General features: G+C 39.2%; 4 protein-coding genes across 5 annotated transcripts; 3 read left to right on the top strand and 1 right to left on the bottom strand.

Annotated features, from left to right (window-relative positions):
• The first annotated feature begins 1,864 nt into the window (after positions 1-1,864).
• LOC135633729 (protein DETOXIFICATION 12-like) lies at positions 1,865-7,538 on the top strand. The gene is made up of 7 exons (XM_065143582.1): positions 1,865-2,140; positions 4,051-4,595; positions 4,686-4,772; positions 4,849-4,905; positions 4,999-5,237; positions 6,560-6,765; positions 7,050-7,538. Exons 1-7 carry the CDS (start codon positions 1,871-1,873, stop codon positions 7,110-7,112), a joined length of 1,467 nt encoding a protein of 488 aa, XP_064999654.1. The 5' UTR covers positions 1,865-1,870; the 3' UTR covers positions 7,113-7,538.
• Positions 7,539-9,019: 1,481 nt separating this feature from the next.
• Positions 9,020-10,574, bottom strand: LOC135639070 (palmitoyl-acyl carrier protein thioesterase, chloroplastic-like). The gene is made up of 6 exons (XM_065152815.1): positions 10,236-10,574; positions 10,035-10,168; positions 9,849-9,962; positions 9,589-9,757; positions 9,446-9,514; positions 9,020-9,370 (listed from the first exon to the last, which is right to left on the bottom strand). The coding sequence occupies exons 1-6, from the start codon at positions 10,572-10,574 to the stop codon at positions 9,020-9,022; spliced, it is 1,176 nt and encodes a 391-aa protein (XP_065008887.1).
• A 934-nt stretch (positions 10,575-11,508) lies between these two features.
• LOC135639063 (palmitoyl-acyl carrier protein thioesterase, chloroplastic-like) lies at positions 11,509-13,042 on the top strand. Its single transcript, XM_065152806.1, has 6 exons — positions 11,509-11,847; positions 11,915-12,048; positions 12,121-12,234; positions 12,326-12,494; positions 12,569-12,637; positions 12,713-13,042. The coding sequence occupies exons 1-6, from the start codon at positions 11,509-11,511 to the stop codon at positions 13,040-13,042; spliced, it is 1,155 nt and encodes a 384-aa protein (XP_065008878.1).
• A 573-nt stretch (positions 13,043-13,615) lies between these two features.
• LOC135633723 (notchless protein homolog) lies at positions 13,616-22,587 on the top strand. 2 transcript variants are annotated; one of them, XM_065143572.1, is made up of 15 exons: positions 13,616-13,722; positions 14,268-14,442; positions 14,598-14,679; positions 14,837-14,926; positions 15,491-15,616; positions 16,269-16,396; positions 18,112-18,311; positions 18,833-18,896; positions 19,934-20,044; positions 20,237-20,374; positions 20,681-20,823; positions 20,908-20,962; positions 21,300-21,356; positions 21,442-21,552; positions 22,162-22,300. In XM_065143572.1, exons 2-14 carry the CDS (start codon positions 14,284-14,286, stop codon positions 21,523-21,525), a joined length of 1,437 nt encoding a protein of 478 aa, XP_064999644.1. In that variant the 5' UTR covers positions 13,616-13,722; positions 14,268-14,283; the 3' UTR covers positions 21,526-21,552; positions 22,162-22,300. The 2 variants fall into 2 exon arrangements, with proteins under 2 accessions (XP_064999644.1, XP_064999639.1); XM_065143567.1 differs by having other exon boundaries at positions 13,659-14,103; positions 22,162-22,587.
• Positions 22,588-23,336: the final 749 nt, after the last annotated feature.

Raw genomic sequence — 23,336 nt, 5'->3', positions numbered from 1 at the left:
GTGCAAGAATCCGACGATGAAGAAATAAATCATTCGTCAAGAGAGAAGACTCTACTCGAAAGATGAGGCTCAAACTTAATCCAACCTAATGCTCGTCACCATCACTCGAGCATCTATGTTGACACCTCGACCACGACGTCAAGGTTCATGAACACTGTCGAAAGTCATAGACGAGAAATCTTTTCCTTCTTCATTTTCTTTATTGGATTTGGACGGCTACGGATGCGTCGGCACCGATGCTTGCATCCCAACCATCGATCCATGTAGAATGTGAGGGTGAATCAAGTCGAGTACAATGGAACGCTGTCGACGGCGAGTCACGGAAGCCCAAAAGACACCCGTTTCCGTGTACGCCACGTAGTCGCGTACGATGGTCAAACCCGGCGGCGGTAAGTACCTGTTCGAAGTCTTCCTCTGTTTGGCTTTATGAGATCAGATGGCTGGTGAGCTCTGTAAAATTCACGCATAATTTGATCATGCATGATGTGACTTTCAATTAAAATTAAAACCCTATCTTATCAGTGTGTTACCATAGAAATTAAACTTCCAATGGTTAAGTGTCGATGAATTTATAATTCTCAAAAACTATTTGATCGAAAAAGGTTAAAACATCGATCAAACGTATGAGATTTTGTAAAGAAGTAAGAAAGGGACTGACATAGTTATGTACTATAAAGAGGACAAGATAAGCATGTCGCCATATCATAGAAACGCTTTGGCAGATTCACATAATTCCACTTTTCCAACCACTAAACGACTACATGTAGCTTTCATGGCAACTGAGTCAAATATTTTCCATGTATATGGATAATTATACTATGTTGATGGTATGTTATAAATATAAATATATATCAATAATAATAAAATCATATGTCCTAATTATTTTGGATCAGTTACATGCATTCTTCGTCGATATTGAGATCTATAAAAATCATATATTAAATTAAGTTCAGTATACTTAAAATTTTATTTATAGTTTATACTCACATATTTTTATGTTCTACTATCACATGCAGATGTATTTTCATCATATCCTCGTATCATCTTAAATATTTTTTTCTCATTTTATATGATACTTAAATTTTTCTCATTTTATGTGATACTCAATTTTTCATGAATAATTTTTTTATCATTTATAGTAACTCCATATATCTATCTTAACATTCTCACCTTAATAATATATATATATATATATATATATATATATATATATATATATAACTATCAACACTCATAATTCATAAAATATTATTTATTTTATAATTATTTTTATAATTTTTAATATAAAAATAATTAATGATCATACATGAATAATATCTTAGTTATTATATTTTTACTATATAAATAATATCTTAATCGAACTTTCTATCGTATTGAATAATTAATACAAGATATCTAAGATTTTATATAAATTTTTTTTGTCAACATAAATATAAATATATATATATATATATATATATATATATATATATATATATATATATATATATATATATATATATATATATATATATATATATATATATATATATAGCTTAAGCCAACATAAATTTGGAATTATGAACATAGAAAATAAGTGTTTGAGTTGGATTCAAGAATTAATGCATAATATAACTGATTTATTATGCAGCTAACAGCGAAATCACAACTATTATATGAATATTTAATAATAAAACGAATTATTGATGTAAAGCTAATAATACGTATAACAAAATGCATAGTTATATTTATGTCTTGATTTGCTTGGCTGACATCTTATCGAAATGTAGATTATTTTAAGAGGACTTCAGCTAAACTACATCCTCAGGAACAGCAGAACAGACTAATGTACTATAACGACCTCATGCGTCGGGATGAGGGCGGCTGAGAGATGGAAGAGTCTCTGTTGACGACGGAGAGCGGTGGAGGAAGGGAAGGAAAGGGATGGGCGAGCAGGCTCGGATGGGGTGACGGCGGCAGAGAGCTCATGGAGGAGGCGCGGCGGCTGGGCTACGTCGCCGCACCCATGGTAGCGGTGACCATGTCGCAGTTCCTGGTGCAGGTGGTCTCCAGCATGATGGTGGGTCACCTCGGCAAGCTCGACCTGGCCAGCGCCGCCATCGCCACCTCCCTCACCAGCGTCACCGGCTTCAGCCTCCTCGTATGTCCACCGTCCCTCCTCTCCCCATCCCTCTCTCGTCTTCTTTGTTTCACCTTTTGGGATAACTGTACCTCCAACGCGGAGCAAAGCGGAGGACCGATCGATTCGGTCCGAATAATGTTGGTCGGAAGCTTTTCCATGTGATAGGGCTTGATCTTTGTTTTCCTTCATTTCAAATGGAGCAGCGTCAAGGAGAAAGAAGTCTAATTGGTTTCAGATTATGCACCTCTGTTGCTGGAACTTTATATCTATCACACTAGAGCATATATTTAGTAACAATAACTGGTATCGTGTTTGAGAATTTCTAGACAAGATCTGACCAACAACTAATTAACCTATACCTAGTTTTGAATCTTGCTAAAAGTGTTTGAAAGTAATCTATTATGACACACATCTATATGGATGAACATAATATACAAAGGTATTATGCTTTTGCAAAAAAAAATAATCAGTTGGAATTACTGAAAAAGAAATATACGAAGACAGAAAATGCTGATGTTGCTTCCATCTGACCTTGGAAAGGATGAAGGGAAGGAATTTTTTTTTTCATTCTTTTGCTTTTTTAGATTTTTGACAAGCAGAGAACCTCTCTTTCTATCTACCACGTCTTAGCTTAGTATGTATAAAGGGTGGCCCAATGCATGAGACTTTTGCAAGTGCAAGATTTAGAGACGGTAAATGTACACAACTTGGTCGGTTTCATGACTGAAACCTTGGTCATTTCGGCGATGAATCAATAACAATATTTTGGCACTAATTCTCGACCTCTTAGTATGCGTGGGCATGGTATGGATAAATTTTGGTGGATGTAATTATGTAGGTGATTGAATGATTTAGATCCAACAGGTGATAATTTTAACAATACTGGTGAGTCCTCTTACCTATCGATTCTGCTCTAGACCATAATATTGTTTCGAATTCTAAACAAGTTTGGTTGATTACTTGCGATAGCAATGCTATGACAGTGAACAATCTGCATGTTTATCATGGGACTGAATTGAAATTTCATTTGATCCAGTTAATTTTGGTTTTACCAATCTTACTTGAGTTAAAATAACTTCAATCGAGTACAGTGGACTACAACAGGTAAAGCTGCACTTCATCTAAGGGATCACTCTTGTGCACATGCGTGTAATTTCTAATATTCACCTTTTTTATCACTTCTAGATGTTAAAGGCATGTATGTTACTGAAGATGGGTTGATGTTGATTAACATTTCACAGCCAAACATGGGACATTTTACAACGCAGTATGGTACAGACCAAGGTATCATACCGGTGTTTCGAGGTTGGCTCGGTACGGTACGGTACCGGCGTACTGAGGGGTACACCAGGACGTACCGAGCGGTACACCATGGCATACCAAACAGTTTTATATATTTTCTTTCTTATTGTAGCACTGTAGCACTGCTACAGTATAATACTGTAGCACTGTAGCACGTTCCGTTCGGTACCGGGCGGTCCGCGTACTGGTATGCCGTCGGACCGGTATATACCGCTCGTACCGGGCGGTACCATTCGGTATTGCATACCATGGTACAGACTATGATCGCCAAGATCCATGTAATTTTTTAAGGATTTTTCATGATTCTTCATATAGTGGATCCTGACACTTCTTAAATTATCCGATCTACCACAAATTGCTGCTTGCTTTTGACTTTTTTTGTTGTTGCCACCAATGTTATTTTTTCAAATTTGATTGTAGTCTTTGTTATTCATTTTGTTATTCATTTTGACAGTTTAGTATAACAGGTAGTGAAGAGATTTTCAAGTTTGAAAGATGAAACATACATTTCTGTTACTTTGTATCTGTTCAATGCTTGATTTATTCTTTTAAGCTTGCATTTTATGTTGTTCTGTTTTTTCATACTAACCTACTAATCATTGGCTTACTATTTAATTAATCTACAGTTAGGGATGGCAAGTGGTCTAGAAACTCTATGTGGACAAGCCTATGGAGCGGAACAGTACCATATGCTAGGTATCCACACGTATAGAGCCATATTCTCTCTTTTAGTGGTCTGCCTTCCTATCTCGCTTGTATGGGCCTCGATGGGAAAGCTTCTTCAATTAATCGGTCAAGACCCCTTAATATCCCAAGAAGCTGGAAAATATGCTGTGTGGATGATGCCTGGATTGTTTGCTTATGCCATTGCTCAGCCTCTAATGAAGTTCCTTCTCTCTCAAAGCTTAATTCTTCCAATGCTCTTAAGCTCTCTGATGACACTGTGCCTTCATATCCCTCTATGTTGGGTCTTGGTGTTCAAGTCAGGCTTACGAAATGTTGGGGCTGCTCTTTCTATAAGTATATCATATTGGCTGAATGTATTTATGTTGGGGATGTACATAAGGTATTCAGCTTCCTGCAGAGCTACTCGTGCACCAATTTCAAAGGAAGCATTTAGAGGCGTTAATGAATTCTTGCGGCTAGCACTGCCATCAGCATTAATGATATGGTAATTATTGTCTTGACTGTCATAGTATTATATTTTCTTGTTCCTTGTATGGACTTTTGAGAATTATGGTTCAACTAACATTTATTGCAGTCTTGAATGGTGGTCTTTTGAGCTGCTTATCTTGCTCTCTGGGCTCTTGCCAAATCCGCAGCTCGAAACATCAGTCCTCTCCATTTGGTATGTGAAATTAACAACTTAATTATTCATTTGGTATGTAATCGTTGTATTGATGTGCTTTTGCATTTCTGAACAGCCTCAATAGCATCACATTGCTCTATTGCTTTCCATATGGTCTTGGTTGTGCTGCAAGGTACTCCTGAAACCCATACAATAAAAAAATGTACTTGTAAAATATCTTGTCACTTAATCATATTTTAAATATGTTTTTCTTATTTGTCAATAGTACTCGAGTCTCGAACGAATTAGGTGCTTGGAACCCAAAGGGTGCTCAGTTAGTAGTACGTGTTGCAATGTTTCTTGCTATTTCTGAGGCTGTTCTTGTGAGCGGGACTCTCTTCGCCATGCGCCGGATCTTGGGTTATGCTTATAGCAACGAGGAGGAGGTCATGAATTATGTTACTGATATGGTTCCGCTGGTCTGCTTTTCGGTAGTCTTTGACAGCTTACAGGGGGTCCTCTCAGGTTATCTATTCTCTCGTTATCTGTGCTTTCATGTCTTTCTTTTATTATGGAGCCATAGTTCTTGAGATATGTTTGCATTCCACTAACTGTTCCATTATTAGAATCATCATATGGTATTCTGTTTTCATTTATATAGATTCTTGTTCTCCAATCGTTGGTACTCATATGGATGGAGTTGCTTATTTGCGGCGCTCCCCCTAACGGAGTGAGCTACAACTATTACGGTTGCCTAAAATCTAAATAACATTAAGTTGGGAATCTGATGTAGTGCCATGGAAGCAAAACAGAGATCCCTGTCATTCACATTCAATGAAAAGCAAGAAAGATAAAAAATCAACACAAATGGACATACGGATTTTAGATGATCTGAGGAAACCATGCCTACCTCTATGGACCAAAAAGCACCTCCATTCTTCACTTCTGAAGGAACAAGTACAACAAGAAAACTATTTGACATTTATCCCAAAACCTCTGTAGACACTCTTTTTCTAAATCCAGAAATGCCTTATGGTTATGTCCAAAACCATTTGACATTTATCTTCGAGCACTAATGCCCTATGGTTATGTCCACCACCATGGTGTTGCATATTTTTCAATGCTAGATTAAAACCCTTCATATGGAGCCAACCTCTTGTTTGAAGTAAGAGACTTGCGCATAGAAAAACAGTCGAACTATGTCTTACTAGGATCAAACTCAATCATATCTGTTTGTATCCTTACCACATCAAGAAACTAATAACAATTTTATACACACCAAAATTACAACAGTCTCAATCTTGGTATTTTTCCACCTTGACGATCAGCTTCATCTGCTTGCTAGAACACAAATAGAGGAAATTCACCTCCTTGTAGGACATGCAACCTAACATCCACCAGCTAGATATATCCCAGCAAACCCAGTGCACCTAGGGTCTTGGTATTGTACACTGCTACACAGTAAGCCATGGCACTGCACATATATCTTCATACAAAGAGCACCACTGCACATGACTTGCAACACTCGAATTTGAAACAAACTTGTTTATCAAACATGTATGTCCGCACTGAGGTAATCTACTTTGAAGAGGGACCTTAGTTTCTTGAATTTTCCCTTGTCGGTTGTACCTCAAGAACATAACGACGCCAAGAAATAATCTCTTTGAACAAGATGACATGAATCAACACAATTTGAAAAGGAATATATAACATCCAGAAATAAGTTTAAAGAAAAAGCAGGAAAAACCACATTCTTCAACAAGGAAATTGTTGCTTGTTGTTCCTCTTTTCGCTTAAATAAATGTTTTTCATTCTTACGACTATTTGGCTATGATTTGACATTGCAGGCATTGCTAGAGGATGCGGATGGCAGCATCTAGGTGCTTATGTGAACCTCGGATCATTCTATTTGTTTGGTATTCCCATCGCTGTTGTTCTGGGTTTCCTATTGCACATAGGAGGTAAAGGCCTTTGGATTGGTATAGTGTGTGGGTCTACAACGCAGACGATCCTCCTTTCACTGATAACAATCTTCACAAATTGGCAAAATCAGGTATGTTCTTCACTGTCATGTATGAATTGTTGAAACCTGCATGTATTATACTTTTTACTAGACCGTAAGAAACACTAAACTATAAACTCCAAACCATGTAAATTCAGTCTTGATGGACCCAGTACCATGTTTAGAGACATCTGTGGCATTTCGGTTTCGTTGCGTGTTTGAAAACAGTTTCTTATCGAGATGCATCTAGCTGATGAGATCCTTAATGGAATGAACACTTTTAGTGTTGAAACTATGATGATAATCTTTTGACACATCTTGGCTTAATCTTGCAGGCAACCATGGCAAGGGAGCGAATATTCCACGAAAGGTTACCTTTACAGAATATGTTGAAGTGAACCAGCTAGTTAGTTGCTCTTCATCCAATTTTCACTGTCAAGATATGATTGTCATAACTGGTGAGGAGACAAAACAACTGCTTAGTGATTGGCTAAATTTTGGTTAAATGAAGTCTTTGATCAACCATGCTACTGCAATTGGAGGTTTTGCTTCCAAATGCAATTGGCGTTTCAAACTATTGAGATCACCGGTGATGATCAATTCATTAAAGTCTGATGTACTACTGTCTAGTTGAAATAAAGTGATCATGAAAGCGTAGGTTTTTTGTGAAACTGTGACCTAGTAGATGCTTGAGAAGGGAGTAGTTCTTTACTTGGTGAGTTATACTTAAATGAAGTTTTTCACCAGGTAAACATGGAAGTGAAGGGTTTTGTGTAATGCTAGAGAAACTTTTGAAAGCTCCAATTACTTGATGTGTCTCTCTATCTTCTGTCATGGTTTTTTCATGCTCATTATCTAACCTTTCATGATAGTGGATATACTTAACATGCCTAAAGGTCTTCATATCCTGATATAATGGTCATAACATATACATATCAACCCCCAATTTACATTAGACATTCATTTATGAATTGATACTTACATTTACTGATCATTTTAGGGGATTATTTAGAGAAACAATAATTAACATTGTTAAATCACTCTAGCAACTACAATTTGCTAAAAACTTAGTATTCAGTAGTTGTAATTCCAATCAACTATATATTCTATTGTTTGCATATATAGTGTGGTGAAATCTTCTGAACCTTAAAATTGATCATTATTATTATGCTGATCATTGTATCCTAATGTTTACATATTTAGTAGCAATTACAATAAACTCATCATCATCATCTCCTATTCTGATGCATTATAGTTGTATCAGATGAGGGTGTGAGCACAGCTGAAAGCAGTCCAAATCCTTCAAACACAATCTTTGTTGAGACTAAACTCATTATGTCACTCAACTATGTAAAAGCTTAATATTCCATTTGTATTTATAAGATCTTAAAACAATTAATCCGAGAAATATTGGACCCTGTAAACCAAGATATATAATTTTAAATAATATCGTTCGATACGGATGGTATGTACCGGTCCGTCAGTTGACCGATACACAGATCGCCTGTTATCGAACGGAATGGAATATATATATATATATATATATATAGGAATTCTTCCTCCTTGACGCTGCTCCATTTGAAACGAAGGAAAACAAAGATCAAGCCCTTTCACATGGAAAAGCTTCCAACCAACATTATTTGGACCTACTCGATCGGTCCTCCGCTTTGCTCCGTGTTGGAGGTACAGTTGTTATCACAAAAGGTGAAGCAAAGAAGACGAGAAAGGGATGGGGAGAGGAGGGACGGTGGACATACGAGGAGGCTGAAACCGGTGACGCTGCTGAGGGAGGTTGCGATGGCGGCGCTGGCCAGGTCGAGTTTGCGCTCCGACAAAACACCCAGCGGTTTCAGATACGCGGAGAACATCCCCCTCTGCATCGCTTGTCGCCGCCTGCAACGCACCGCTCCACGCATCCGTCACCCCTTGCCTTCTCCCCCTCCTGAGAGCTCCGACAAAGCACCCAATCGTTTCAGATACGCGTAGAACATCCTCCTCTGCATCTTTTTGTCGCCGCCTGCAATAACAGATCGATCGAATGACACCGCTCCACACATCCATCACCCCTTCCCTCCCCCCCTCCCCAAAGCGAAAAACGGTATGTATCACACCCCGTTATATAATTTGAAAATAATAAATACATAAAGCTGATGCTCTAAATGTAAAAAGGCTCCAACATATACCACTAGTAATAGGGAACATGAGATCCATCGTACACGTGTTTTGCACCCCAAAATTTGACCGTTCAAACGCCCATAATCAAAGTTTCTACGTACAATTTGAAGCGCTTGAGCTTTACAAGATCTTACTGTTTCACGACAGGTAAATGGGAAGAATTTAATGACTTCTTCTTCTTCTTCTTCCTCCATGTCGTCTTCCCCCTCACTATTTCTTCGTCCTTCTTCTCCCCTTTGATCTGCAGCAGATGCGTATACCTTGTTGGCCACTTGTCGAACGTCCCCAACAGCCCCCCGCCGTCGAGAATCTCCGGTGCCAGCGAGAATCCCGTGAGAATCCTGATGTTCTTATCCCGGGGAAGGGAATCTTCGTCAGGCTCGCAGATGGACTGCACTGTATCCGAACTATCACACTCCCTTCTGTACTCCAGAACGATGCTTGAGAGCTGGTGGTCCTCCATGAACCCGTCAGGAATCGTCTGCAGTGATGATCATGTGATCTGGTAACTTAGATGCTGGATTTTACGCAGTATGAGGAAGATGCAGGCATTTACCTCAAGCATCCATCTCACGTACTTTACGTTGTTGACATGGTGGTTCATGTCCAAGTCGTTCCATTTTGGCTACACAAAACGATGGGCGATGAGCTTCCACAGAACTGTAACGCTCTGTTGATGAGGGGAGAACGATTACCCACCATCAAGTTGGAGTTGACGTACTTTGCGTTGTCATCGAGCTTGTCGATCTTCTCAAGAGCTTCTTCGTGGACTGCTCTCGTTTCGGTGAACCACGGGGAGATCTCATCTCTCACCTCTTCTGGCATCTTGGAGAGCCGCCTGGTTTGCTGGTTCATCATCACCCAAGTGCTGCTCAATCCAGTTCATGGCATCATCAGATCACGGAGAAACATCGAGGAAGAGAGAGAGAGAGCAAAAGAGATCGAAGTACTGTTCGTGCCTTGTAGCACGGCAGAAGACTTGCCCTGAGAAGCGACTTCGAAGCAGCCAATCTCTTCGCATCCCGTTCTTCCCTGACGCCCCAACCCATGTGTCGATCTCCACCACCTCTCCCCTGCAATCGCCTGATATATGATGCGTCTGCTACAGAGGGCAGAACATAAGATGAGCATAAAGCAGAGATTACCAGATAGGATACTCGTCGAGAAGGACGTGCATCCTTGTGACCACCCAAATGAGATTGTTCCTCATCATGCCATGAGTAGCTCCGAATCCATCACCGAGCAGACCGGATAACCATACGTGATTCAGTGCTGTTTCCTGTCCGATTCACAGAAATCAATCATCATCTACTTTTGCTGGAACGGAAGGACCAGGTCATGTTTACCTGGAGGAGGTTGAGGATGGTCTCCAACGTTGCAGTCTTATCAGGCCCGACCTCGTAAGATCGTATGACAACAGTCTGCCTGTATCTGACGCCACCTTCGACTATAACACCCTGTCGAAAAGGATCTGTCAACTGCTTCTCCGTGGGAACGCTTTGCCGGATCTGCTCCGCAGTCAAGGAGGTCGCAGGATTGAAGGCGGCCGCGTAAGCCACATCCAGCACTGACGGTCTTTGGACACTGAGAGCCGAGGTCGCTTGTGGAGTGTTGTTTATGCTGCCATTCTCCCTAATGGAGGAGCATTTGGTTGGGAGGTAGAGAGCACAAGAGAGAGATGCCATGGAGTTGCTGCTGCTCGTGGCGCGTGCGTGCTGCATTGTTCTTATAGATGCCTGTGGGACTCCAAAGTTGGCGGAGAGGGCAACAGATCCTTGAGCTGGTTGGCCAAAGGACAGATGACTTGTTTGTCTTTGGTAGGCATTTGGCTTCACCGATGCTTTGTGGAGTAGGAAAGGAAAGGAGGGGTTCCTTTCCAGTGGTGGGAACATAGAAGATGGTGGTCCTCAGAAAGATCACCTTGAAACTTGCATTACAAGAACAAAGTAGTTTGGAAGCTCACAGATCTCTTTCATGTCTCCTTAATTTATCTAGGATGTCACGAGCACAGCCAAGATTCTGCATTAGAATTAGTATGGGCAGTTGTTAATGTTGATATAAAAAGCTAACTTTGCCTTATGTTAACACGGATTGAAATATCGTATCGTATCGAAATTTGAATGTTTGCTCGGTACGGTATGATATTGTATATCATTTGATGTATTGCTCGATATATATATATATATATATATATATATATATATATATATATATATATATATATATATATATATATATATATATATATATATATATATATATATATATATATATATACTGCACAGAATCTTGGCTGTGCTCGTGACATCCTAGATAAATTAAGGAGACATGAAAGAGACCTGTGAGCTTCCAAACTACTTTGTTCTTGTAATGCAAGTTTCAAGGTGATCTTTCTGAGGACCACCATCTTCTGTGTTCCCACCACTGGAAAGGAACCCCTCCTTTCCTTTCCTACTCCACAAAGCATCGGTGAAGCCAAATGCCTACCAAAGACAAACAAGTCATCTGTCCTTTGGCCAACCAGCTCAAGGATCTGTTGCCCTCTCCGCCAACTTTGGAGTCCCACAGGCATCTATAAGAACAATGCAGCACGCACGCGCCACGAGCAGCAGCAACTCCATGGCATCTCTCTCTTGTGCTCTCTACCTCCCAACCAAATGCTCCTCCATTAGGGAGAATGGCAGCATAAACAACACTCCACAAGCGACCTCGGCTCTCAGTGTCCAAAGACCGTCAGTGCTGGATGTGGCTTACGCGGTCGCCTTCAATCCTGCGACCTCCTTGACTGCGGAGCAGATCCGGCAAAGCGTTCCCACGGAGAAGCAGTTGACAGATCCTTTTCGACAGGGTCTTATAGTCGAAGGTGGCGTCAGATACAGGCAGACTGTTGTCATACGATCTTACGAGGTCGGGCCTGACAAGACTGCAACGTTGGAGACCATCCTCAACCTCCTCCAGGTAAACATGACCTGGTCCTTCCGTTCCAGCAAAAGTAGATGATGATTGATTTCTGTGAATCTGACAGGAAACAGCACTGAATCACGTATGGTTGTCCGGTCTGCTCGGTGATGGATTCGGAGCTACTCATGGCATGATGAGGAACAATCTCATTTGGGTGGTCACAAGGATGCACGTCCTTCTCGACGAGTATCCTATCTGGTAATCTCTGCTTTGTGCTCATCTTATGTTCTGCCCTCTGTAGCAGACGCATCATATATGAGGCGATTGCAGGGGAGAGGTGGTGGAGATCGACACATGGGTTGGGGCGTCAGGGAAGAACGGGATGCGAAGAGATTGGCTGCTTCGAAGTCGCTTCTCAGGGCAAGTCTTCTGCCGTGCTACAAGGCACGAACAGTACTTCTATCTCTTTTGCTCTCTCTCTCTCTTCCTCGGTGTTTCTCTGTGATCCGATGATGCCATGAACTGGATTGAGCAGCACTTGGGTGATGATGAACCAGCAAACCAGGCGGCTCTCCAAGATGCCAGAAGAGGTGAGAGACGAGATCTCCCCGTGGTTCACCGAAACGAGAGCAGTCCAAGAAGAAGCTCTTGAGAAGATCGACAAGCTCGATGACAATGCAAAGTACGTCAACTCCAACTTGAAGGTGGGTAAACGTTCTCGCCTCATCAATAGAGCGTTACAGTTCTGTGGAAGCTCATCGCCCATCGTTTTGTGTAGCCAAAATGGAACGACTTGGACATGAACCACCATGTCAACAACGTAAAGTACGTGAGATGGATGCTTGAGGTAAATGCCTGCATCTTCCTCATACTGCGTAAAATCCAGCATCTAAGTTACCAGATCACATGATCATCACTGCAGACGATTCCTGACGAGTTCATGGAGGACCACCGGCTCTCAAGCATCGTTCTGCAGTACAGAAGGGAGTGTGATAGTTCGGATACCGTGCAGTCCATCTGTGAGCCTGACGAAGATTCCCTTCCCCGGGATAAGAACATCAGGATTCTCACGGGATTCTCGCTGGCACCGGAGATTCTCGACGGCGGCGGGCTGTTGGGGACGTTCGACAAGTGGCCGACAAGGTATACGCATCTGCTGCAGATCAAAGGGGAGAAGAAAGACGAAGAAATAGTGAGGGGGAAGACGACATGGATGAGGAAGAAGAAGAAGTCATTAAATTCTTCCCATTAACCTGTCGTGAAACAGTAAGATCTTGTAAAGCTCAAGCGCTTCAAATTGGACGTCGAAACTGTGATTATGGGCGTTTGACCGGTCAAATTTTGGGGTGCAAAACACGTGTACGATGGATCTCATGTTCCCTATTACTAGTGGTATATGTTGGGCCTTTGTACATTTAGAGCATCAGCTTTATATATATATATATATATATATATATATATACCCCAAAACCTAAAAACTTAAATTATTAGGGATGTATTTGATATCTTATATTTTTATATACTTTTTTTTAACTCAAACAAGTTAATTCTGATTATGATTATATAAGTGGTTGACATGAGTTTTCACAATAAATATTACCAATAAAAGAGGATAATAAAGGGATTAGAGGTTTTCTTTCAAAATTACTAATAATTATTTGATATTTGCGCAAGAGTGTCGGATCGGATTAAAAGATTCGACCCGCAAGCTCACGGATCGATTCTCAACTTCCAACCCGCTAATGGGTCCGATTCGGGTCAGGGTTCGGTGTTTTAATTCCCGAGCGTGATCCATCCGACCCGTTACCCTTCGACGGCGGTGAAAAGAAACCCTAGGCCTCTTACGCCTTCTTCTCCCTTCACTTGTTCGCGCGCGTGCCACCGTCACCACCGCCTCTCCGTCCCACTTCCCCATCTCTTCCGATCATTAAGGTCTGCATCATTTGATTTACCATCATTTGTATTACTGGGATCCGCCCGAGCTTCCCCGACATCCTCCTCCTCTTCCTCCTCATACCTGATAGCTCCCTTCCCTCCTCCCGAACCTTGACAACCCCCTCTCCTTCCTCCTCCGTCTTCCCCTCCCAATCGACAGCAACCCACCTACCATACCCCGACAGCCCCCGCTCCTGCTCCTCGGATATCTCCTTGCTCCTCTGCCAACATACCGCAACGCCCCTCCACATACCCCAACAACTCCCTCTCCATCCTCCTTCTCCTCCTTGTTTATTTATTATTATTATATATTTCTAATATTTTAATATTCGGGAGCGTCTCGGACATTTTGGCACCTCGGCGCCTTTGATTATACTGGTATCGACTTTGTTTTTCTATTTATTGGATAATGCAAACCTGTATTAAATTATCGAAGAAATTGCTTTCAAGAAGTACCTCTTCTTTTTCATCTCGGATGAGAAAGAATCTTGTTATATTTCATTCTATTGCTATTTAAGACATGTTTTTCTTTCTTCTGCCAGGTTATATTACGGTCAAATGGAAGTAATGGAAGAAGGGAGGGAAATCAGCAGTAGCAATACTGTAATGTGCCTTTTAACTGATCCTGAGGGAGTGCCCCTTGGTGCTCCACTCTATCTCCCACAGAATGCTGGTCCACCACAGCTCCAGGAAATTGTCAACAAGCTGCTAAAGAATGTATCTTAACCATCTCCTGTCTCGTTTACTATTGATGCATCCTTTCTCTTTGTTAGTTATTACTTCACTTTATTTCTTCTTTCTTTATGTGGCTGTATTTGGAAATTTGACTTAGTCATGGATCCTCTGACAAAGAACTTTTATCTGTTTAATAGGAGGAAAAAATGCCTTATGCATTTTACATATCAGATCAGGAGCTTATCGTTCAGCTTGGTTCTTATTTGCAAAAGAACAAAGGTATCTTTATATCTCTACTTAGATAGATTCAGTATTCTACTTCTGAACAAAATGGTGACTTTGCACTAAAATAAATTGTGTTTCTTGCTAGTGTGGGAAAATAGTTTAATTTATGATCATGTTCATCTTTCCAGTTTAATATGTATAATCTGTGCAGTGTCTGTGGAGAAGGTGCTACGCATAGTCTACCAACCTCAAGCACTATTCAGAATCCGTCCAGTCAATCGATGTTCTGCAACTATAGCTGGTTTGTTACTGACTTTGTCTTTTATCAGACATGTTTATTATCTTCTGATGTTATCTAGTGTGAAAGTTTTGGGGTGTAACTAGGATGAGGACTTGAATATTGCTGGAAGATTAGTAATGAAGCTACAAACATGCTTGTCATTTCACTTGGCATCCAAAGAAATTGCTGGCAGATGCTTTTTAGTTTCAATTTTCTAGAAGGGAACTTGTGGATTGAAGAATGATAGTTTTTATATTTGATGACCTCATTGGGAATTTGAGAGAGAACCCACTTGGTGGAAACTTAATAATTTCATTAATTGGTGGAAATGAGATGCAACTCAGATTTACCCTTGGTGTAGCTCCATTATGGTTGGGAGTCTAGAGTATAAATTAATAGGTTTGCCGATGAACCAATTATTTTGCTTTTTATGCTAATCGCTACTATGTGGGCCAAATAAAGCTTCTAAAAAGCTTTAAGTGTTATGCATAATTCTTTTTGTTATTGATAAATTCTTACTAATTGTACCTTTGTTATGGTTAGTTTTATGCTATACTAAACTCCGGTCAAATTTATCTTATTCAGGTCACACAGAAGCTGTACTTTCTGTTTCCTTCAGCCCTGATGGACAGAACTTGGCCAGTGGTTCTGGTGATACAACTGTTCGACTATGGGATCTTAATACTCAGACCCCTTTGTTCACTTGCTCAGGTGAATTTAAGAAACTTCCGATACCTCACCCCAATTTCTTGCATGATTCTTCTTTACATATATCTACACCATTTCCTTCTAGTTTTGTCCTATGAATTTTCTTAAAAGGTCCATCTAAGAGGTAGCATGTTTGTTTGTTTGTGTTTGGAAGGCTTACATGTGACCAAGAATATGTAGTAATTGATATTTCTGCTACTTCTTTGGTGTAACTTTATTTCTTGCAGCCTTCTATTTTCTGTCTGTAAAGGGAAGCTGATATTTGTTATCTTTGTGTTGATTTGTGGAAGAAAAAGCTTCTTCCAAACTAAAACATACAGATGATAAAAAAAAACACATGGTTTTGGATGTAACACCAACTTTGCAGAATCAGCCGAACTTCTGGATGGTTAATGGGCAGAAAATTGTTGTCTAATCTTTTAGCAAAGAGGAAGATGTCATCAAAGGGTTAAATAACTTCTTGTTTTGGTTGACTGTCCTTGTTTGTCCATGAGTTCTTTTATGTTTTTAACTTTTCTCAGTGGTAGCATCTGGATTAGTAACCCTAAGACTGAATAAATACATATGTTTGAGACTTGAGATTTTTTGAATTTTGTTAGACCAAAGTATTTATTGTATTCAAGGATTTAATAATGCTACCTCATAATTTGTTTAGGTCATAAAAATTGGGTGCTTTGCATTGCATGGTCATCGGATGGTAAACATCTTGTGAGTGGTAGCAAAGCTGGTGAACTTTTGACATGGGATCCACAAACTGGGAAACAGTCCGGTGGTCCACTTCTTGTAAGTACATGTATTTGCTTATATTCATTTTTTTTTTTAGTAGCCCATGCTAGTTTTTATTACAATACTTGGAAGATGTTAATTTTGTTTTGGTATCTTTATGCAATTTAAGATTAGACGGGCTCCTTGCTTATAGAAGTTAAGGGTTTTGTGGCACGATAAGAGCATCAATATAATGCCAGTTGCGGATTGCTTACTGTTTGATTTAATTGATATCGTTTAGACTAATAGGACAGAGGGTTCTTCTTTTGTTAATATTCAATAGCACCGAAATATTCTTCATGACCAATTCTATCATTCTTGGAAGAATAAATGGATCATGTTAGTTTGTTTTCATTTCAAGTTTGATCATTTCAAGTTTTCAACTACCTTTCAATGGTTGCCATAGCTTTAGAGATTGGCTGATCGGTTGCCCACCAATCATCTGATTAGTTTATTTGGGTCTAGCAATCATGATCTAAGAATGGCAGGCATTTGTCTTGACTGGTCTATTCTGGATGAAGGCTTGAATCAATTGATATCAAACAATCAGGGTTAATCTTGACCAATTTGGCTTGATCGTCCCAGTTGATCTTTGTCAACTTTGACTGCATGGACCAATATCCTGCACATTTTCATCTTTCATCATTCTTGATTCTTGTGCTTATACCCATTTGTTTGTTGATTGTAAGCATCAGCCATGATAGGTTCCTAGAAAGGATTGGTTCAGATTAGTCGATCTTGTTTTATCTAGGGAATTAATTTGGTCTGATCCAACTAGTTGATCTGGACCACAAGGGCCAATCCTGACTTTAGCTTCAGACATTTCATCCTTTCATCATTCTGGATACTTAGCCTCAGAGCATCAGGCATTTATTGGTGCTACAGAAGTTTGATATTCTGATGCTTTTTCATAATCATTCTTTACATTCGAGCGGCCACTATCAGTTAATTAATATTTCATTTCTGTTATTCTTGCTCCAGAATTATAAGAACTCCATGTCTATGTCTTTGTATTTTTATTTCTGTTGTATCACTGCTTTATTATTCTCTGCTATGAAGTATATAAAAAAAAGTTTATGCTGCCCTAGAAAGAAGCAGCATTGTTTACGTTAGCATGCTCACATTGTTGTGGCTCCAACACTGATCTGAGTATCCAATTGGGTTGTTTCCATCAGTTTTTCGTGTGAATCCCAAATTCCATCAATCAACCATTTAAATAGAGGGTCAACGGATACATCATACGTGTGCCCCATGGTCTTGTAGTTCTTTCTCCTCAGGCTGCTGCTGCTGCTGCTGCTGATCTACCGTATCACTGGAGTAAAATATATGGCATAATGTCTCAATGAAAACAATTAAAACGAGAGTGGCACATCATGTGAAGTGTTCTAATCTGCAATACCTTAAACCAATAAATTACGACTCCACTGCAGTCATTTGACAAGTTGTAGGGAACTTGTTGATGCTCTAGAAATGTTCTTTTAGAAATTTGAATATATTGTTTCTTTAAATATATTTGCTATATATGACTCTCAAAACCACTGCTTTTTCCAATTTTCAAAATTTATTTCATCTTTATTCTTTTCTTTAACTAATAATATGTTGCTGTTGATATCTTTGTACTTGTTAATGTTCCACTATAACATATTTTGGTCAGACATTTATATTTTTATGTGCACTTATTACAAATTTGTGACTGGTGACAAGATGTATTTGGTAACATTATCAACTGGCAGGGACACAAGAAATGGATTACTGGTATTTCCTGGGAGCCTGTGCATTTGCAAGCTCCTTGTCGCCGTTTTGTTAGTTCCAGTAAGGATGGGGATGCACGTATTTGGGATATTTCTTTGAGGAAGTGTGTTATTTGTCTTTCTGGTCACACTCTGGCAGTTACCTGTGTAAAGTGGGGTGGTGATGGGATGATATATACAGGGTATGCATTTCTTCAAAGTTCATTGCTTCTCTTGTGTGTCTTATTATTATATATTTTAATTCCCAATTCCCATGTATCTAACATGCTTTGGTAGCTTCTCACTAATTTTGTCTCTTATATTTTCTATAAACCTTTCGTATATAGTTGCAACTACTGAAAGGGATTGGTCTGAATTATGTAAGCTTTTGTTATTTTCATATGAATGTTTCTTTACCAATTTTCTTCTCATTTAGCAAATTATCCATGATGCTTTGAGAGTATGTGACTTCATATGTTATGGTAATCTATGATGCATTGTCATATTCTACATGATCCTTTTGCAGTATAGGATTATACATAAGAGGAATTACATTGTACTTGAGCTAGTTTTTTGGTTTTCTTGCTTGGACCATTGGGTCAGTGTTAGGCAAAGACGGGAACATTTCTCCCTCAAAATTCATCATAAAGACATAAAAATATTGATTAAATTATGTCTGTTGCTATGATTTCTATACTTGAAACAACACAACTCTTGCATGCAGCTCTCAGGATTGTACGATCAAAGTATGGGAAACGTCTCAGGGAAAGTTAATCCGTGAGTTGAAGGTATTACGATATAATTTTCCTCAACTGTCCTTTATTAGGATTAACTTTTATTAGCTGATTTTCTTGCAACCAATGGAAAATATTTGATGCATAGCTATTTTAGTAGAATCAACGGCTCCTGCACAAATTTTTAACTCGTTGTACGTCCATAAAAGTAAATGCACTTGTGTCCATGCATGTTTAATGTGCAATTATCTGAACATACACAGTTTTTTGTATTACTGTTCTTGGTTTGCCATGATTTTGTTAATTCTTATCTTCACCCCTATGTCTGTAAGCAACTCCTTCCAACCGAAGAAGATCTCATTAAATGTGGAACTAAAATTTTCAAGCTCAAATATCATTCTCATATAGTTGCATGTTGACCTATATTATGTCTTGAAATACAAATGATTTATTTCAACTTGAAGTATGTACTCTGTTTATTTGTGGTACAGTGGTCATGTCTTGGAAATGAGTTGAACACTATGTTGGATATTAAGTTAGATGTCAGTCGAAATTGTTCCAATAGTGTGAAAAAGCTTTTGGTTCTTTGGTTTTCAGATGAGTCCACATCAACACTTGAAATGATTTGTGGGTGTTATAGGATGCTTGCCTGCAAATTGTCTTTTGTTTTGTGGTTCCAGAGCCTTTTCTCTTCTTTTTGCCTATATAACATGCACACTGGGCCTTTTTTCACCTGATCTATATCCTGACCAAACGATACATCTTTTCTAACTATTAATTTTCTATCAGGGCTGTATTATTGTGTGCCTTTCTTTTCTTTCCTAATTTGGTGACTACAATAAGCATTCAACTATAATGTTTCAAGCTGGTATTTTATGAAAAGGCTTACAAAATTATTGATGAGTTATTTAAATTGGTTACGGAGCAAAATCTAGAGTTTATCATTTTATGGTAAAAAGGTTCATTGACTACATATGTGCACTTTTCCTTAAAAATTAATATAGTTTTAACCTTCAACTTAGCTTGCTGAGATTACCTGCATAAATTTCAACATTGTTTAGTCACCTTTTAGATGACAATGTGGATTTCAGGGACATGGCCATTGGGTTAATTCCCTAGCTTTGAGCACTGAATATATTCTCCGCACAGGAGCATTTGATCACACCAGAAAAACATATTCATCACCAGAGGAAATGAAAGAGGTACTGCATCTATTTTACTAGCCGGTGAATTCCCCCTTACCTTTAATTGCCAGCACATGTACTAATGGAACCATGATACCTTCTGTAAAAGGGAGAATGGTGCTTAGCATGATATTTCTTTGATATGAACAATGATGAACATTTAACCATCTGATAGTTAACTGATAAGGCTCATCTTGTTTGTTAACTTAGGCAGCTCTTGCTAGATACAACCAGATGAAAGGTAATGCTCCTGAGAGGCTGGTTTCAGGTTCTGATGATTTTACTATGTTTCTCTGGGAACCTGCATTGAGTAAGCACCCAAAGGCACGCATGACTGGTCATCAACAGGTTAATACTAAATCATTCATTGATCTTTTTAGAAATTATTTTCTGGAGTTTTGTCAACTTTCTCCACTAGTATTATAAATTTGAAGGATAATCTGGTAAGCAATGAGTATAGATATTTGTTTCCTGTTTTCATATAAGGCTTCATGTTGTTGATTTATATATTGCTCCGAAATGCTGAGTATCTTCAAGCTTTTCATGAATTAGCCTAAACGATAATAATTTCTAGTACAGTCGAGATTTTTTATTACCTAAAAGTTAAGTTTGCCCATAGGACATTTTACTAACCAGCTGATGTCTTTAATCCAGCTTGTAAACCATGTGTACTTTTCACCGGATGGACAATGGTTGGCTAGTGCCTCCTTTGACAAATCTGTCAAGTTATGGAATGGTATTACAGGGAAGTTCGTTGCTTCATTCCGTGGACATGTTGGTCCTGTGTACCAAATCAGGTCCAGCATGTTTTTTCTTCTGTGTTTTTACTTTCATTTTTGATACTGCCACAGCAGTTGGTAACATTACTTATTTTGCAACAGCTGGTCTGCTGACAGTAGGCTTCTACTTAGTGGAAGCAAAGACTCCACTCTGAAGGTAGCTTTTGCATCTTGTTACTTGTGATTTTAGAGTATCATTAAAACCTAAATTCATTATTTTTTTTACCACCAGATGTTCATATATATATATATTTTGGTTTTTCTTGTAACAGCTTGATGTACTCACAAATTGTAACTTTGGTATTTTAGCCTTTTTTAACATGACACATTTTTTGTTGACGCTGTTTTGGAATTGTTCATCTCAGGCTAATATAAAGTAGCATATATCGCGTTGTAAGATTTATCTTGTAATGTTGCTATGTAATGACAAAAGCATGGTCTTCATGCCTCTTCTTGATCTTTTGTTTCGTTCACACTGGTGGTTTATGAACCAGGTCTGGGATATTCGAACACAGAAGTTGAAACAAGACCTACCAGGTCATGCCGACGAGGTACTGCTCTTTCAAGAAACCTAGTGAGTTTAGGAATGTGAATCTCCATTATTGAGCATCAAAGCCTTTTCATCTTCCTCCCCAGGTTTTCTCCGTGGACTGGAGTCCAGATGGTGAAAAAGTGGCATCTGGTGGCAAGGATAGAGTATTGAAATTATGGATGAATTAGGCAGGAGCAAAATCAAAGCAACTTATGGTACGAGACCTTTTAGCTGATACTTACACTTTCTACCTTAGGTGATCTATATTGTTTTCTGACTTGATCATAGTAATCCGAAGGTCTTTGCTACAAAATACCTAAATAATGATCGATTTTCTTGTACTGTTAGGCCTTATTTTTAATTAAGTTGAATATCCAAATACCTGTTACAGTCAAACTAACACAGTTTATCATATGATCTTCTTAGGAGGGCCAGATTTTGCATTGTGATGAGTTTGTGTCAATATCTCGTGTAAGCAAGTCTTTTCTAGAACAAGTCAAATTCAATTACAAACTGGTAGTAAGGATGATGGTGCAATTCATCTTTTTTTTCACTTGAAGCTATCTCTGTCTCTTCACATTTAAATGAAGGTCATTTGATAACAGATATATTAACAAATTGTGGTTTGGCTACCAAACAGAGAAGAATAAAGGATCAAATACTTTTGTTGGTTATGCTTATCCAGCAATGAAACTGCTGAACCTGTCTAATAAATGAATCAATAAAACCTCCATGCAAAACTAGAAAAGCCACAAAATACTTTTCATGATGTAAAGTTGCATGCTGCACTTGTTCGGTTCAATATACCAATGTTTACGGTGCAGGTGACGTTGAGGATGGATGGTTAACACTCTGCCGGCTGCATGATAAGCTGCGTCAACTGCTGCTCATAGAAGAAGACAGATGAGTGTCAGTTTGGGTGCCTTGTGTATGGCTCTCTTAACAAGGCGACGAGCCGCATCGGGTTTGGAATCACCTGTGTAATGCATGATGTCAAACAAATGCCACCGGTCAACTCAAACAAGCATACAGGTGCAGAGTCTTTGTTACTTACAAATTAGAAACGCAATCAACATGTCTACTTTATAGGGTACCAAAAATGATGATTTTTTTTATCCTTTGAAAGTAAGTTAAGATTTCTTGGAGGTGCCACAATCTGCTGATTCATTTACTAAATTATTTCACGCTTATTATGTTATTTTGTGAGTAAAAAGAAAGAACTAAAAGAAACTCAAAAGTGTTTTTTCTTCTGTGGAGCGTTGCGTTTTGGTTTATTTTTATAGTGGTTTTATTTTCTAGAAGATGATATTACTCTTGCTCTTTATTTTCTTCACCGCCTTTGTTACTTGTATCTGTTGTGTTTTTTTCGTCTCTCTTATTCTCTAGTGCCATCATCCATCATTGTTGTCATATCGGTCTTTGTTCGTCGTCTTCACCCTCGTCCTTATCTCATCGCCTTTTTTGCCTTATATCCATCATTGTGGTTGTCAACGATCGCCCTGATGGTTATCGGTATGCACTTGCTGCTTCGGTGGTTAGAGTTACCCCTCCTCCCCCATTGGCCCCCTCTACTTCCTCCTTGGACTTAAACTCCACAACTATCGTCCTATCTTCGATGGCGTCCTTCTCCATGTTGCTTATCAATGATAGTACTATCACGATGTCATTCATCACATCATCCATCTATAAAGTGTCATGCTTCTCACTCTCAATCTCTGCTCGACCTTCACGACCATTGCGTCCACCCTATACGAAGAGGGGGTAGAAGTACTCGACCTTCACGACCACTACGTCCACACCATCTACAAACGACGTTGAGAGGGCAGAAGAAGTACTCGACTTTCACGACCATTGCGTCCACCCCATCTACAAACGACGATGAGGGGGCAGAAGTACTCGACCTTCACGACCATTGCGTCCACCCCATCTACAAACGACGATGTGGGGGCAGAAGAAGTACTCTACCTTTACGACCATTGCGTCCACCCTATCTACAAAC

The sequence above is a fragment of the Musa acuminata genome, chromosome BXJ1-3, assembly GCF_036884655.1.
Source record: "Musa acuminata AAA Group cultivar baxijiao chromosome BXJ1-3, Cavendish_Baxijiao_AAA, whole genome shotgun sequence".
Classification (NCBI taxonomy): Eukaryota; Viridiplantae; Streptophyta; class Magnoliopsida; order Zingiberales; family Musaceae; genus Musa; species Musa acuminata.
Note: the sequence above shows the minus strand (reverse complement) of the source record. Positions and strands in the feature narration are given on the sequence as shown.

Bases quoted from the DNA above. Each gene is read 5' to 3' on its own strand.
- LOC135633729 (XM_065143582.1), top strand. From the start codon at position 1,871: ATGGAAGAGTCTCTGTTGACGACGGAGAGCGGTGGAGGAAGGGAAGGA. The intron at 4,773-4,848 runs GTATGTGAAATT...ATTTCTGAACAG, and splicing joins ACATCAGTCCTCTCCATTTG to CCTCAATAGCATCACATTGC. The intron at 4,906-4,998 runs GTACTCCTGAAA...ATTTGTCAATAG, and splicing joins GGTCTTGGTTGTGCTGCAAG to TACTCGAGTCTCGAACGAAT.
- LOC135639070 (XM_065152815.1), bottom strand. From the start codon at position 10,574: ATGGCATCTCTCTCTTGTGCTCTCTACCTCCCAACCAAATGCTCCTCC. The intron at 9,963-10,034 runs GTAATCTCTGCT...AGGCGATTGCAG, and splicing joins CTCGACGAGTATCCTATCTG to GGGAGAGGTGGTGGAGATCG. The intron at 9,758-9,848 runs GCACGAACAGTA...TGGATTGAGCAG, and splicing joins GTCTTCTGCCGTGCTACAAG to CACTTGGGTGATGATGAACC.
- LOC135639063 (XM_065152806.1), top strand. From the start codon at position 11,509: ATGGCATCTCTCTCTTGTGCTCTCTACCTCCCAACCAAATGCTCCTCC. The intron at 11,848-11,914 runs GTAAACATGACC...TGAATCTGACAG, and splicing joins CCATCCTCAACCTCCTCCAG to GAAACAGCACTGAATCACGT. The intron at 12,495-12,568 runs GTGGGTAAACGT...CGTTTTGTGTAG, and splicing joins ACGTCAACTCCAACTTGAAG to CCAAAATGGAACGACTTGGA.
- LOC135633723 (XM_065143567.1), top strand. From the start codon at position 14,284: ATGGAAGTAATGGAAGAAGGGAGGGAAATCAGCAGTAGCAATACTGTA. The intron at 18,312-18,832 runs GTATGCATTTCT...TCTTGCATGCAG, and splicing joins GATGGGATGATATATACAGG to CTCTCAGGATTGTACGATCA. The intron at 20,963-21,299 runs GTAGCTTTTGCA...TTTATGAACCAG, and splicing joins GCAAAGACTCCACTCTGAAG to GTCTGGGATATTCGAACACA.